At 51.3% G+C, this 17,083-nt stretch overlaps 1 protein-coding gene across 1 annotated transcript; it reads left to right on the plus strand.

Moving 5' to 3' along the window:
• The first annotated feature begins 3,188 nt into the window (after positions 1-3,188).
• Positions 3,189-9,184, plus strand: DMBX1 (diencephalon/mesencephalon homeobox 1). The gene is made up of 4 exons (XM_007946692.1): positions 3,189-3,351; positions 6,936-7,114; positions 7,403-7,751; positions 8,730-9,184. Exons 1-4 carry the CDS (start codon positions 3,198-3,200, stop codon positions 9,182-9,184), a joined length of 1,137 nt encoding a protein of 378 aa, XP_007944883.1. The 5' UTR covers positions 3,189-3,197.
• The last annotated feature ends 7,899 nt before the right edge of the window (positions 9,185-17,083 follow it).

Raw genomic sequence — 17,083 nt, forward strand, 5'->3', positions numbered from 1 at the left:
CTGCTGATACTACCTTCAAAATATGCCCTGAATTTTACCACCGCCACCCCTACCACCGTAGTGAAGCCACCACGGCCACAAGCTTGGACGTCGCAGTGATCTGCCATCTCTACTTTCCTTCTTACCTCTCTGCAGTCTCTTCTCCAGACAGCAGCCAAATTGAGCTCTTAAAAACAAATCGCGTCACATTACTCCCCTGTTCAAGACCTTCCAGGGACTTCCCATTATGCTCAGAATAAAATCCAAACTCTTTATAATGGGCCCTGAATCCCTCCAGGATCTAGGCTTCCCCTCTCTCTCCAACCTCATCTCTTCCATTTGCTCCCTCCCTCACAGTGCTCTAGCCACACACACACACACACACACACACATCACACTCATACCCATACCCCTACACGCATACCCAAATACCTCCCTACACCACACCCCCTCCACACACCACACACAAACAACACACATAGCATACCATACATACACATAACACATATCATACACACATATCATCATACACAAACACAAAGCACCATCATACACAAACATGCACATACCACACACACACACACATACACCCCATACACACACCAAACTTTTTCATGCCTTAGGGCCTTTGTCCTTGCTGTTCCTTCTGCCTAAAAGCCTTTCCTCCATAGCTCCACATGGCTACTTCAAATTTCTGCTCAAATATCAGAAAGCCCCTTCCTGACTACATGTGCTGAAATATTCCACCATCCCCACTTTTGTTCTCTTCCCCTGCCTTATTTTTCTTTGCAGTGCTTATTCCTGTCTGACTTTATTATATATGTCTATGCATTGTTATAGGTCCCCCTCCTCTTAAGGGTAAATTCCATGAAGCCAGGAAATTTCCTTAACGTTTGATAGGCACTTAATAAATATTTGTTGAATTAATATGTGGAATATTATAAATGTATGTGTGTGTGCATGTGTAGATGTATTGACTGCATGAATAGAAATATGTGAGATTGTGTGCGGAACTGTCAGAATAATGATGTTGAATTTGTGAATATTGCCAAGTTTGTGTGTGAATGTGCCTGACCAAGAATATCTGTGCATGTGTGTTTGTGCATGAACTGTGTGTGTGCTTGTTTGGGAGTATGCATATGTTTGTATGTATGTTTGAGTATGTGTAGCCTGTATCTATTTCAGGGAGGGTGGGGAGCTGAGTGTCTCTTCGTCTCATCAAATGGACCTGCTATGTACCCTCTCCCACCTCCCTGACCCAGGAAACAAGAAACACCTGTTGTCTTTGGGACCCTGCAGACATTGGATCACATTCCCAAATTGGCTCCAGTGGTGGCACTTCAGGCCAGGCTGGGGTGGGAACTCAGATGAGGACTATGAGGCTATGTTGTGGACCTGGGCTGATGGGACCTTGGTGGCCTTGTGCTGCTCTAAGTCATCTCAGTAGGAGTTATGTGTGGTCTACACAGATCAGGATGCTGGAATGCTCTCTGATGAATGGATGATTTCCTTGGAGCAATTTGCCACCACACAGTGAAGCTGCAGAAATGTGAGCTAGGCCCTGGATTGGTTGTGAGGGCTCAGCCTATCATTCTTCTAAGCCTCAGTAGACTTATCTCTCAATGGGGAGTGTTGTTCTTGGCCTGGTTGCTTCTTGGGAACATGGTGAGAACAGAGTGAGGGCACGGTGGTGAATGTATATTAACAGTCATAACAATAGTGGTCCTATGTCTGTGCTGCACATTAAGTATGGCTTTAATCTATTATCTCATTTGATCTTCAGAGTGAATGCCTCTATGTCCCCAATACAGCCCTGGGCTTGGCCCTGAGTGGGCCTCAGTAGTGTTTGTTGAATGAATGAATTAAATATGTGAGTGAACCGATGAAATCAGTAAGTGCCTGGGTGATTGAACAAAAAGATGGCTGCATAAAATAGCCAATCGATTGGTAAATCACAATGGCTAACATTTTTGAGCACCCACTGTGTGGCAAGCCTTATTCTAAGAGCTTCTCTTAATCTTTGCAACAACCCCATGAACCACGTATTACTAGTATCCTCATTTTGCAGATGGAAAACCTGAGGGTCAATAGTATTGGGGGACACCAAGCTCAATTGGCACAACATAATACATAAAAATCTTGTTCTACAACCTATTTTGGTGAGTGGTGACTGGGATCTTAAAAGCTTTCAAGCAGCCATATAAGATGCAACTATTGGTCTCTCATCTGAAGCAAAGAAAAAAAAAATCAAAGGCATTTAGAAACAATTAGTCCAAGGATATGATGGACCTCAAGACCAGAAGAACTGGATGGTCCCTGGCTACCAATGCCAACCACTTGGAAAGGGATCAAAACTGGAGATCCTGGATAGAGTGGGAGAAAAAAGGTGGAACAAAATCCAAAACACAAAAATGACCAGAATTACTGGTCGGATGGGGTCTGGTGGGACCTCTAAGACTTATGGCCCTGGGATACCCTTTGGGCCTGGGATTAGACTCATTCCCAAGGATCGGCTCTCAACCCAACAGTAGAAAGACTTACTTTCAGAACACCCAACTCAGGGTGATGCACCCACCTACTGTAGGGAGATATACCCCTTAGAGCAATCGGCCATGGGGCACCAGAGGGGTACCATTCACATGGAGGGAAAGCTGGAGAGATAGGACTGCATTCTTAAGAAGGGCACAGGGAGAGGGTGATGGTCACAGGGATGGGAGGGGAGGAGATTGTGTTATAATCAGGGATGGTAATCGGGGCATGAAATCAAATGTATGTGACCTATTGAATGTAAAACAAATTTTGCCCTGTAAATATGCACCCAAAGCACAACTTAAAAAAAAGAAAGAAAAGGAAATATTATTACAAACCATTAAAAAAAAAAACCTGAGGGTCCGAGAAGTTAAGTGACTTACCTAAGGCCACAAAGCTCCTTAGTAGCAGGGTTGAGATTCCAGCCAAGGCAGTTTGATTCCAGAGTCCAAAGCATTAAACCCTACACTGGTCCTGCTAAGTGAATCAATGAATGAGTTGGTAACTAAATGAATAAATGCAGGAGTCCTCACACTCTAAGCTGTGGTTGAGATAGGCCTTTATCCAGTGGGGAGGCAGAACCTGTTGAGGATGAGGTGGATGGGGCTAGAGTCTTCTGCCAACGTGGTGTCTGACAGCCTTGCCTCATGCCCCCTCTCTGCTTTCCCTGTCTGCAGGCGGATGCCGCGATGCAGCACTACGGGGTGAATGGCTACTCATTGCATGCCATGAACTCACTCAGCGCCATGTACAACCTGCACCAGCAGGCAGCCCAGCAGGCCCAACATGCCCCCGACTACCGGCCTTCTGTGCATGCACTTACGCTGGCTGAACGCCTGGCTGGTAAGGGCCCTGGGGACGGGTCCCAGGGAGCTGGAGATGGGGGAGAGGTCTGGGGAAGGAGGCTTGAGAAGGACCCTGGAGGCGGTGGATGGGGAAGCACCCAGAAGGTTTACTCTGGGAGACACAGAAAGATCCACATCATTTAGCAAGGCAGAGAGGTGCCATTTGAAATCTGTACATGGTGGATATGTAGAGTAGCTCCTTTTTGCCAGCACTGTGCTGGGCACTGGAACTGCCCTATGCTTGCAAATTCTCATCCCAGCCATGTGAGGGAGTCATTCATTCACCCCATCTCACAGACAAGGAAACTGAGGCAGGAAGATAAGTGACTTGCCCAAGGTATTACAGCTAGGATGGAGCTGGAGGAGGGCCAAACTGCCCAAAGGAAGATAACTCAGGTAAAATAATAAATAATAACAGTTCCCATGTATTGGGAGCTCTGGTGGCATAGTGCCTAAGGTATTTGATTGCTAACCAGGATGGTAGTTCAAACCCACCAGTCACTCCTTGGAAGGAAGATTGGGCAATCTATTTCTGTAGAGATACTGCCTGGGAAACCCAAGGAGGAGTCACTGTGAGTTGGAATCGACTTGACAGCAGTGAGGTTTTTTTTTTTGGGTTATGTGTTGAACATCTGTTGTGTGCCAGGCACCATGCAAGGCTGTCTGTATCTGTGTAGAAAATCATTCAATCCCTGCACCATCCTGATGGAGGGAGGTTATCAACTCCATTTTATGGATTAGCAAATTTAGAAGTTAAGTCTGGGCCAGGGTGGGGTAGGGAGAAGGGCTATGACATTATTGCTAAGAATAGGATGTTTGGGGTCACAGGTTTGCAGTCACTGCAGGTCTGCACACTCACCTCATTTCTTTGAGTCTCAGTTTCTCCATTTATAAAAAGGAGGCAGTGGCAGCGGCCATCCCATTGGATGGCTGGGCAGTTATTTGAGATAATGAATGCAAAATGTTTAGCATTCAGCATTCAGCCTGACATGCGGTACACACTCAGAAGTCATTATCCAAGACCCAGGGTCAGTGCCGATGAGGGAGCTGCAATCTGGGTCCCCTACCACTGGGTCAACTGCTTGTTGCCCTGCCCTGCTGGCCTCTCATGATAAAGACTTGACAGAGTGGGGAGTTTGATTTCCTGGGCAGTAAAGCCACCCACCCCATCTTGTCCCTGTCCAAGCCTTGAACTGCAGGTGGTCCCAGCCCAGTGCCAGGCAGTCCTCAGAGGACTCCAGTGCACTCTCAGGGAGACCAGGTACCTATAGACCCATAAAAGGGCGTGACAGAAGGACATGACAAGGGTCAAATGGTGGCGCAGCCACTAAAGATTCAGCAGCTCAGGACAGTAGATTTAGCTGGGGCAGTCCAGGAGGGCTTCCTGTGACCATGGGCTGGAGACAGGCCCTAACAAGGCAGGGCAGGGAGAGTGGGCCAGCAAGCTCAAAGGCACAGAAATGGGATGGGATAGAGGACCCTGCCACTTCTGCCCACCTAATCCCTGGCAAAACCTGGCTCGGTGGATAAAACTGAGGCCCTGGTCACCTCTCTAGAAAGATCAGCGTGGGGCATCAGTCTGGAGCTTGGGGATAGGGGGTGCAGCCCTGCCCCAGCTATAGCTGCTTCCCTGGTGTGAATTCCCTGTGCCCAAACTGGTGGTGACATAGCCTCCTGTCAGTGTTCCAGGACTCAAGGACCCAGAGCCCAAAGGGGAGGAGCCAGGGAGGAAGCCTCATCTCTACTGGTGGAGGTAGAGGAATCTGGTATTCAACTCACCTCCCCATTCTTTAATCCCTAGGAGGGAGGGACATATGCTCCAGGTGGGCCATTGGGTGGAAGTATTGTCTTCTAGAGGGAGGTTTTGCTGATGATGTAGACAAGCGTGGCCTCTCAGCCAGTGTCCACCCTACCAAGGAGTGTAGCTAACTGAGCAGTTCCCATTTCCTGCTCTGCCCCCAGTAACCAGCTTTGGGGATAGCCCAGATCTGAGTTCAGTCTGGGCCAGGAGTAGAACTAGTGTGTGAGGAACTCAGGGCTCCCTCTTTAAACTGAAGAAGGAGCCAAGGAGGCTCAAAGTCTGAGACTTCCTGGATACCTAGTTGCCTCCCTCTTCCACTTTTAGGGTGATGTGGGAGACTCCCCATTGTCTGGATTCTGGCTGCCCTATATAGCCCTATTTGTTGTTGTTATTTGCCGTCGAGTCGGTCCCGACTCATAGAGACCCCTCCTTGGGTTTCCGAGGCAGTATCACTACGGAAGTAGGATTGCCCAACCTTCCTTCCGAGGAGTGGCTGGTGGGTTTGAACCGCCAGCCTTCTGGTTAGCAGTCAAGTGCCTTAGGCACTATGCTACCAGAGCTCCCATACAGCCCTATACAGATACAGTTTTGAGCACAGACAATCCAGGATCCACTTGTGTGGTGGTGGCAGGCAGTGGGGAGAGAGGTTACTGTCCAGACTCTGGAGATTAGACAAATAGAGAGGCTTGGGGCTAGACACCATCCTAGGCAGATGTCTATCCTGGATGGTTTTCATGTTACCAGACATGCAGCAGGACTGTGGAATCAATGATCCACCAGCCCTGTGCCCCCTCCAAGCCTTGGTGGCTGGAATATGGTCTCCCTGGCCTTCCCTCCTTGGGGAAGAAGCGAGAAGGGTCAAGACATGGTGCAACAAATCTTTCCCAAGCTCTGAGGTTCCTGCCAGAGCCAGACTTGATGTTCAAGAGACCCAAGAGCAGGGAGTGTCAGATCCTGCCACCAGGATCTGAGACCAGAGACTCATAAACCAACTAGGGTGATGAGATTTATACCCAGAAGACATAGAACCATGTGCCAGCTATGGCAGTGCAGTGAATTCTCTCTGTCTGGTTAGAACTCTCCTAACTAGACCTTGAAGATAGTATCAGCCCACCGCCTGGCTTCTCATTGGTCAGAGGCTAGTAGTCTGATGCTAAGGAGACCTTGTTGTTATTGTTGTTGTTGTTACATGCCCTTGAGTCGGACCCGACTCATAGAGACCTCTCCTTGGGTTTCTGAGGCAGTATCACTACGGAAGTAGATCGCCCAACCTTCCTTCTGAGGAGTGGCTGGTGGGTTTGAACCGCCAGCCTTCTGGTTAGCAGTCAAGTGCCTTAGGCACTATGCTACCAGAGCTCCTAAGGAGGTCTTAGTACCCAGAATCTAAGGGTCATGGGGTATTAGAAACTTTGTGACATGGATTTAGTGTTTATCAGCATTGTATAATCTCAGAATACTATACTTGTGTATCTTGGGACTTAAAGGATCTTGAGTTAAACCTGCCCACCCCACCCAATGCCAAATAAGAAAGACTCCCTCAATCACAGTCCTGATGTCCATTCATGATGATGAGTTAGACCTCTGTGGTCCTGACAGTGGGTGATGAGGTAGAGAGATCTTGAAAATTCAGTCATACCGACAGGGGATGGGGGATTTCCAGAGCCCAGCTCTGGCAGGAGCCTGGACGTCTGCAGTAGGCTAGAGCAGGGTAAAATTTCAATTTATTTCCCATAATTAAATGGGCCCCCTCTCCTTGCCCTCCAACGGCTGTACATTTCAAGACATCATCTTGGAGGCCCGCTATGGCTCTCAGCACCGCAAACAGCGTCGCAGCCGCACGGCCTTCACTGCCCAGCAGCTTGAGGCCCTGGAGAAGACTTTCCAGAAGACTCACTACCCAGATGTGGTGATGCGTGAGAGGCTGGCCATGTGTACCAACCTGCCTGAAGCCCGAGTGCAGGTAGGGATCAGCACTCCCAACTGGACCTTACCGACAAGTGCCAGTACCCAGTCTGGCTTCCCATTGCCCAGGAGTAGACATTCAGCCCTAAGTGCAAGTTGCAACGGATCCCATCATGAATCCCTAAGTGATAGGAGGGGGCTTTTGGAAGAGATTGCAGCTATACTTTTCCTTGAGGTGTGGGGGGGGGCAGTGTGACCACATACATCCCCCTCAGAGCACCCTGCTGCTGGATTCCACTTCTTTCCTTCACACCCTCCGCCCACATCTCGTCTCTCTCATTCCCAGGTGTGGTTCAAGAACCGCAGGGCTAAGTTCCGGAAGAAGCAGCGCAGCCTGCAGAAAGAGCAGCTGCAGAAGCAGAAGGAGGCTGAGGGCTCCCATGGGGAAGACAAGACTGATGTCCCAACCCTGGACACCCAGCTGGAGACTGACCAAACCCCCAGCCTCCCCAGTGGCAACCCCCCTGCTGAACTTCACCTAAGCCTGTCTGAGCAGTCAGCCAGTGAGTCGGCCCCGGAGGACCTGCCTGACCGAGAGGAGGAGCCCCGGGCAACAGCCGAGGATCTCAAAACCGAGAAGAGCCCTGGGGCTGAGAGCAAGGGACTGGGCTGCAAGAGAGGCAGCCCTAAGACAGGTGAGGCCTGGGGGTCTTTGGGTGGACTGGAGAAAAAGAGCCAGAGGCCAATCCCAATAGGCGTCTGGGTATCTGAAGTGGATCAGAGCAAGGGGGAGAGTCAAAACCTTTAACAACTCGCACCCACTGGCATGACCCATTAGAAAGTATTTGTCCATAGCAGTGTTCTGAGAGCCTCTGCCGGGGGTTCACTCTGTAGTTGCTGAATCATAGGAAAGTTTAGGGGAATCTGAGTGGGGGACTGTTGAATGCCAAGGGAGGGGCACTCAGTTATCATCTGGGGTGGCGCCAACAGTTTCCATTCAACTACTAACCTGAAGGTGGGCTGTCAGAACCCACCCAGTGGTACCATGGAAAAAAGACCTGGAAATTTGCTTCCATAAAGATTAAAGCCAAGAGAACTCTATGGAGCAGTTCTACTCTGTAACACATGAGGTCACCGTGAGTTGAAATTGATTCGACAGCAACAGATTTTTGTTTGGAAGGTTTTTTTGTTTTTTATTTTGGTAGAAATATTTCAGGATTTTGGCAACCAGGACAGACAAACCAGAGCACACTGGGTGAATAGACTTGGAGCTGTGTTTCCAAGGGGACAGAGCTCTGGCAGGAGGTTTATCTCAAGACATACTCTCCAAGCCCAAGCAGGCAGGGAACATGGCTGTGAGCTGGAGGGACAGAATGGGAACTACGGGCAGAAAATGGGAAACAGGAGATGACAGCCCTTGAGAAGAAAAAAAAAAGGGGGAGGGGTTGCTCCCAAAGAAGTCAGACCTGGGGCTTTGAAAGGGTCCAGGAGCTCCCCCAGGAAACCTGGGCTTCTCCCTCACAGGCCCTGGCTGAAACTGGGTGGATGGGTTTTAGCGAACGCCTTGTCTGCAGTGCCAATGGAGTGGGATGGCAGAGGGAGGCAGAGGGAGCCCCGGCTGACAGACCAGGCCTCTGGTCCTGAATGCTTGGTTCTCCATTCTCTGCTTGCAGACTCCCCAGGCAGCCTGGCCATAGCTCCTGCAACCCCAGGGGGCGGCCTACTGGGCCCCTCCCACTCCTACTCCTCGTCCCCATTGAGCCTCTTCCGCCTGCAGGAGCAATTCCGCCAGCATATGGCAGCCACCAACAACCTGGTGCACTACTCATCCTTCGAAGTGGGGGGCCCAGCCCCTGCTGCCGCTGCTGCCGCCGCTGCTGCTGTGCCCTACCTGGGCGTCAACATGGCCCCTCTGGGCTCACTGCACTGCCAGTCCTACTACCAGTCCCTGTCAGCAGCTGCTGCTGCCCACCAGGGGGTGTGGGGTTCCCCACTGCTGCCTGCACCCCCCGCAGGCCTGGCACCTGCCTCAGCCGCCCTGAACAGTAAAACCACGAGCATTGAGAACCTGCGGCTTCGGGCCAAGCAGCACGCTGCCTCCCTGGGACTTGACACATTGCCCAACTGACTCCCTGGCCCCAACCCAGTCAGGGGTCTTGGGTCCCCCAGCCCCATGTATTCCCAGATGGCTCACAAGGAGTTAACTCTAAGAGCCCAGGGATCCAGGGACCTGGAGTCTTGTTCCCTTTTCCCTTCCCTGAGAGCCCCCCACCTGAGGTGAAGCCCACACCTACTACACCCTATGCATGGCCCTGCTTGGACCCCTCGGAGGCCAGTGGGAAGGAGACGAGAGGCTGGAGTATCTCCAGCTTTTCCAGGGGGAGTGAGAGGCTCTCACTGGCCAGATCCCCACCCCAGTGACCCCTCTTCCTTTCCCTCCCTTCCCTCCCTCCCCTCTAGTAAGTTGATGTGTGGAATGTGAGATATAAATATAAATATATAAAGCTATATTTTCAGGCACCTGCCTGCCCCAGGCCCCTGCCCGCTCCCATCCTGATCCTTCCCTTCCCACTGCTCCCCTGCCTCCACCTACAGCTTCCACGTCTCCCTCTGGCTTCTCTCTCTCTCCTTTTCTTCTTCCCTCAATCTCCTCTCCTTTGTCTCTGCTGTTCTCCTTCCCTCTCTTTCTTCATCCTGTCTTCCCTATCTTTGAGCTTTCTCTTATCTCTTACCCCTGCCTCTGGTTTCTTCTTTTGGTGCTGGCTGTGTCGGTGTTGTTAATTCCCAAGCTGTGTTTTGTTTGGGGCTACTACGGCTTTTTGCTTTTAGTACTTTTGCTTCTTCTGTTCTTCCTCTTCTCTTCTTCCTCCCTGCTAGTCCCCTGCCTGCCTGCCTGCCTGTCTCCTCCCCCCATCTCCACCCTCTCCAGGCAGCTATTCCCCAATAGAGGCAGCACGGCCCTAACTGGAGCCCCTGGAGCTGCAGGCAGGAGGTGGCATGAGCCCCTACACCCACCCTTCCCTAGGCCTGACATCTAGAAAGGGTGGCGAGTCATTTTTTCTTCTCTCTTCAGCTTTGATGTACCATTTCACAAGATTCAGAGGCGGGGTCTGAAGGCAGAGTCGGGTTGGGGCCGGCAGTAGAATGGCCAGAAGGATCCTTACCTATAAGTCCTCCAAGGATGGGGGCCTGGTGTCAGTGTTCATCCAGGACTGCTCCGGTTACCCAGCAATGTGCCCTTCTACCTAGACCACAGGGCTCTGGACTGTTCTTTGGTGAGACCTCCCTGCTTGGTGGGAGGCAGTAGGGGAAGGGATGCTCTTGGAGAGAAGGTTTCCAGGGGAGTGGGGCAGGTACTCTTCTCTCACAACCCCAGCCTCCAGGTTCAGCTTATATTGTGTGTTCCAGGAGTGCATCTAAGCCAGGACCAAAGGTGAGTTCTGGCTCCCCTCATAGTGCAAACCAATCAGCAGCATGTGGTCTCAGGCTTCTGTCTCAGAGACCAGGGTGGGAAGTCAGGGCTTCTGCCTAGCTAGAGAGTTGTGTTCCTATTTATGGCCAAGGAACCCAGCTCAGCACACTCCCGCCTTTCTAAGTGGTGTGACCTTAGGCAAGCTGGTAGCCTCTCTGGGCCCATTTTGCCATCTGCATAGATGACCTATAGGCCCTTTCTGGCTCTAACATTCTGCATGTGTGTGCTCACAGCCTTGCAGGACAGAAGTCTTTAGTTAAACCAACACAAAAGGCTCTCAGAAGCACAATGTATGAATTAGAAAATAACTTTTTCCTTGTCATGGGACAATAAGTGCTGCACACACAAGCCTGTCTGTGGGTGCTACCACAGTCTCTGGGCCTTAGTTTTCCAATAAGTATAATGGACCCCTTGTACTTCAGAAGGTCTGAATTTGGTCCTGCTTCATTGACTTGAGCTCCAGTCCAGCCTCTGTGATCGCCTCATCCCCATGGTCTGTGATGGTCTCAGGGGCTCTGGGCAGGGGAGAGGAATTCCTTGGGCAAAATTCTGGCCATTACTGTCAACCTTCTGTGCCTTGCCACTGAACCCTCCATCCTTTTCTCAGAGAAGTTGCATCTGGAAACCTCTCCCAGTGGGAAGAGAAGGGGACCTATGATACTTCAGTAGGATTGGTTTGTAGAGCCGTCAGTCATCCCTGGAGGGTTGGACTGGGCTGGGACAGATGTGGGAGGCTTTGGATAGGAAATAAGGAGGAGGGGTGGTGGTAGCTTGGGCCAGGAAAACTGTTTGAGCAGAGGAATAGAGGGGAGATTATGTGGAGGATGGGGTGGGGAGCTGGCTTCATGAAAGGTGGGACTTACGGGCCCTGAATCCAGGCTAAAGACCTCACCTCCATGTGGCAAGCACCAAGACAGGCACTTGAGGGTTTCTGAACAGGCGGTGTTTGCTGGGATCTGGGATTTGGAAGATGAATCCAGCAGCCATGGGGGTCTCACAGGAGGAAAGGCTCTCCTGGGATTTGGAGCTTGGTAGAGACTCCAGGAGACCAAGAAGGGGTATTTGGCTTGGGGTGTTTTTCTGAAACAAACAAAATTCATCTGGACCAGGCATGGGGGCTGAAGTTTTTTTTGTCTATCCCTGGATGTAAGTGACTGTCACTGGGCCTTGGAACCCAATACCTCTAGGAAATCTTCCTTAGGGACAAGTCCACCCAGAGCTATGTTCTGTCATGGCTGGAGCCAGGCCTATCTCAGGCTCAGCCCAGCTTCCTTCAGATTTTTGTCAACACTTCTTCCATTCAAATGACCTAATTCCACAAGTTCATTGCCCAGAGAGGACAGAGAAGGGCCATATGTGATTCCTGACCCTAGACAGATCTCAGCCTGGTTTAGGGGACCAGCCTCAGGTATTGAAAACAGCTAAAGAGTAGGAGGAAAAGGTAGTTGTGGGAGGTACTGTGAGTCTCCTAAAGGCCATGGGCTTGGGGTGGGCCCACCGTACCGAGGATGGAAGCTGAAGTCTGCTGGGCCACCCCAGGTTCCAGCTCTGACTGTCCCTTCCTGGAGCGCCTCATTCCTCACTGCTCCCTCCTATTTGAGGCCTCCCTTTCCCTGCTGCCTCACTTCCCCAGAGCATGGTCCAGGGGCCTGGGCCCCCACCCCAACTCTGCAGCTGGCCAGCTGCTTTCCAAACCAGCTGTTTTGTGACCATTTGTGCTTAGAGGTTGTGCCAGCCCATGGCAAAAACACTGTGTATCATATTTATTTATTCTGTTAGTTGGAAAAGCAAGACTCAAACCACTCCCTCCCCTGCCCTGCCCCTTCTGTAGTGCAGCATGACCCTCTGTCCCATGTACCTGCCCCATATGTCTGTCTGTCTGCCTTCCTGTGACATTGTGACCTGTTCTTTGTCCTACTTGGCTAATAAAAGAGAATCTGGCAGCACAGACCTCGACCCATGTTTATTCCCAGGAGAGGTGCCTGCAATAACTTGCACAAGCCATGCCTCCAGGTCTGCTCACTGGCGCTCTAACCCAGTGGGAGTGGGAGAGGGAAACAGGCCTGCCGCATGATCATGCAGCTCCGTGCGTGGCCCTTGCCCACCTGTGGCTGGTGTGCCCCTCTGGAGTGGCTGTGTGTGAGCAAAGGCACCAAGGTGAGGAGGTGGTTCCATCTTCTCTGGGCTGATTGGACTTTGCCCAGGGCAGCCTGGTACAGGGGAAACCTAGGGGAGAAAGGGTATGCACTGTATTCAGCCAAATGAAAAGTAGCCTCCAGTGGATGGGCCTGTAGGACAGACAGAGGTGGGATGTTCTGGGGCAAAGTGTGAGTGAGCCAGGGCCAAAGGGAAATGCCAAAGGAAGGCACATTTGGATCTAAAGCCAGAGCTGCTCTCCTATGCACAGCCTTAGAAGGACGTGAGCTCCTTGTCCTCGGAGGTGTGCAAGCAAAGGATAAAGAAGGGAATTCTGCTCTGGGAGGCAGGTTGCATCAGAGATTTCTGAAGGTCTTTCTAGCTGTGGGACGGGAGTCCTGGAGGCACAGTCATTAAAGTGTTAGGCTCCTACCTAAAAGGTTGACAATTTGAACCTGTCAGCTACTTACTGGAGAAAGTCTGCTTCCGTAAAGATTCACAGCCTTGAAAACCCTATCAGGCAGTTCTACTCTGTCCTGAAAGGTCACTGTGTGTTGGAATTTACTCAGTGGCAGTGGATTTTTTGTTTTGTTTTTGTTCTAGCTCTGGGGCCTATGTATGTGTTTTATAAGTCTGTCTGTATATTATGAGAACATATGCTATGAATTTGTAAGTGTTTGTTTGATGTTTGTGTGTGTGTGTGAGAGAGAGAGTGACTGTGAGACTGTATACATGAGCAATAACTGCAGAAAAAGGCAATCTTGGTTCTTCCTGGTGCATTTCAAGAAAAAGTGATAAGAGATCTCCCCACTCAGCTCTCTTCACCCTGGCTCTGTCCCCACCTTGTTTCCTGGAGTTCCAGAGTATCCACACAGGGCCCCAGAGCCAGAAGAAGCTCAGGGACAAGGAGTTGGGAGAAGGTGAGGGTCTTCTCTGTTTTGGGAGTTCCTGGCAGGAGAAACTCAGCAGGCCTGAGCAGTGTGAGGGGAGCTGCCTGGGGGGACTTCCTGGAGGCAGAGGCCTCAGAATCAAGTGGTCCTGGGAGGGGCCTGACCTCCCCACTTCCCAGGTCACTGCTGACCCCAGGAGATGCATTCCTTTCTCCCCAGTGGGGCTGAGGATTAGGGCGGGGAGCATGCCCCCCCAAAGGCTGACAGATTAAATGTCTGCTGGTCTCCCACTGCTTGGCCAGCCCTGAGCCACAGTGTGCCTCCTACATACCTCAGCCCTGAGGCACACACCTTTCCTGGAATACAGGGTGCCTGATAACACTGAGGTTCAAATCACCATTCATGCAGCACTTACTGAGCAGCTGCTATATGCCCAGTCCTGTGCTGGGCACTAAGTACATAGAAACAGGGAAAATATGATCCTGTTCTCAAGACAATGACAACATGGGGTGATTTGGGATTCAAAAGACAGAGAAATGTGGGGTCACAGAAGACATCCTAACTCAGCCTGGGGTTATCAGAATGCCACCTTGGGAGGGGGACTTTTGAACTGAGCCCCACAGGTCCAGTGCTCACCAAGAAGGCAGTAGAGTAGGGCGTCAGGAGAGGACCCAACACACAGGGAGCTGCAAGGCTGTGCTAGCTGGGAGCCATGGAAGAGCAAGGGGCCTGTCTGGGTGGGGCCGGATAATGTGGGGACTGGTGTCAGGGGCTGAGAATGGAAAGGTAAGCTTAAAGCTTAGACTCAAGCTGAGGGCTGTGAGTTCCATTAGGGGCTATTCCCAGTGAGGGGGTGGGTGATCAGAATTGCATTTTATAGAATCCTTCCCCCACCCCAGATACACACACACACACACACACACACACCTTTGCCACATGGTGGTTTTATGGGAAAAGCTAGAGGCAGGGAGAGCAGAGAAGGCCATTGTCATATGCTGGTGGGAAGAGGGTGGCAGCAACCCGGGAGGGGGCATGCAGGTGTAGAGAGAAGGAAGAAGAAGGAAGATTTGTGAGATGATTTAGTTAGGTAGAGTTACTGTGGTGACTGCAGGCATGGGAGGGGTCAAGAGTGCCCCCAGGTCTCTGGCTTGGCAATAAGGTAGACAGGGACCTATGGGGTGGGGTGAGAGTGGAGGATTGATCCTGAGTTCTGACTGGATTTGTTTGCCTCATTTGAGGAAGGAGCTCTGGTGGCATAGTGGATAAGGCATTTGGCTGCTAACCAGAAGGTCAGTGGCTCAAACTCCCCAGCCACTCCATGGAAGGAAGATGGGGCAATCTACTTCTGTAAAGATTTACAGCCTCAGAAACCCAATGGGGGTTGCTGGGAGTCTAAACTGACTCAGTGGCATTGAGCTTGGTTTTTTGGTTTGGGTTTTTTGGTATTCCAGGGAAGATGTTGGGGGGGTGTCATTGGACTGAAGCCCATGAGAAGGATCTATCTCTGCTGCAGACTTCATTTTAATTTATTTAGCAAACACTTAAATAGCCCTTTCTCTATGCCAGGCTTTAGAAATAATAAGGCACTTTATCCTCAGACAACCCTATGAGGTGAGTACTATCATTTTCCCCATTCTATAGATGAAGAAACTGAGGCACAGAGAGGTTAAGTAACTTGCCCAGAACCACATAGCTAGTAATGGAGGTAAGAACCCAGGAGACCTCAGAATCCATGCTCTTAACCTTGGGAGTTGCCAACAGAGAGGTGGTGATTGAGGTCACTGGGAAAGAAGCTAAGGATGGATCTGAGAGAAAACACTTGACTGTGAAGCAAAGAGGAGTCCACTGAGGAAGTAGGGACAAGCTATTCCTGCTTTGCTGTTTACTATGGGCAAATCACTGCCCCTCTCTGGCCCTCAGTCTCCTCTTCTGTTGAATGGGTAACTACATCCAGCCTGCTTCCTGGAAGACTCAGATGGGACAAAATGAAGACACCTTAGGGGAGGCCAAGGAGCTACACAACTGTGTACCTGGCCTGCAGTCAGTGCTCAGGCAGCCCTTGGTGGGCAAGACGGGAAGAGCAGGGGGCTCCCTGAAGCTTCTCCCCAAATCCCTTTTCTTGTGCCTTGGTCCTAGTATTCTTTCATCCCAGGGGCCTGGTTCCTTAGGGGCCCTAGGAAAGGGTACCTGCTGAGAGGGTCCTGAGGGATGGACCCCTTTAGGGCCAGGCACCCCACCACCACCACAATCCCTTTCCCACAGAGCTGCCTGGGGCTGAAGCACCTCCACCTCCCCTGGAATCTTTCATTTTCCTCTTGCTTCTGGGAAAGCCGATTAGGAGGCAGCCTTCTGCCCGCCCCCCTGACAAGTTTGTCTGAACTTCCAACAAAGGCCCTCAAAGGGCTGCAGAGGGAGGGCCGGCACTGGGAACCTGACACCACTGGCCCAAGATCACCCCAGCAGCCAAGGAGGAGGCTGTGTGTCTCTGCCCACCCCGTGGCAGGCAGGAATGTGTCCCCACAAAGGCTTGGGGGCCTGGCTGGGGCAGGCTGGGGGGCATCTTCACCTTGGAGCCACTTACAACAGGGAAGGCAACACGGGCCAGCACCCAGGAGGCTGAGTGTGGGGAAGCATACACCATCATACACAGTCATACACAGTCCCAATTATACACATGCATACACTCCCTACATGTTCACAATCACAGACACACATACTTCTCTCGCATAGACACAGGACATGCTGCCTTCTGCATTAGACAACCCAATCTCATTTCTCTCATATGCAGGTACATACATACACCCCATGCAAACCCTCAGACACATACGGCCCACACTGTCAACTGGATGCCCCACACCTTCCTCCCCACTGTCAGACACACTGGTGCATGGTAGCACTGCCCACCCCCAGATAAGCATTCTTCCTGGCTTGCTCACACTCCAGATCGGCCCACTAAACACTCAGTGGCACCAACTGCCCCCTATATCAAACCAAGAAAACCAAACCAGTTGCCACTGAATGGATTCAGACTCACGATGTGAGTTCATGTGTGCAGAGGAGATTCAAGGCCGTAGCCTTTCAAAAGCAGCTCCCCAGGCCTTCCTTCTGAGGTGCCTCTGAGTGGGTTCCAGCTGCCAACCTTCTGGTTAGTATTCAAATGCTAAACCATGTGAGCCTCCGTTGTAGTTGTTGTTGGGTGCTGATGAGCTGATTCTGACTCATAGCCACCCCATGTGACAGAGAGCCCCTCAGGAGACCCCTCTCTCTATAGGCCTCCGTGTCCACACTGCCAATTTGGGGCTGTACCGAGATACTCAGTGATTGCCATCCTAGGCCTGCAGAAGATAGAGCCCAGATTCCCACAGGAGAATGAGACACCAGCTTCAGCTGTTGCATTCACTGACCGTGCCTCCATCCACCTCCTCCTACACTGTTCTCCCTCCCAGGGCTGCCTTCATGGACACATGACCTGTGCGGTCCACAGGGCCCCAGGCTCAGAAGGGCACCTGTAATTCCCTGCTGCCGCCAT

Source organism: Orycteropus afer, unplaced genomic scaffold (genome assembly GCF_000298275.1).
Source record: "Orycteropus afer afer isolate SDZICR_OR568_19922 unplaced genomic scaffold, OryAfe1.0 scaffold00169, whole genome shotgun sequence".
Classification (NCBI taxonomy): domain Eukaryota; kingdom Metazoa; phylum Chordata; class Mammalia; order Tubulidentata; family Orycteropodidae; genus Orycteropus; species Orycteropus afer.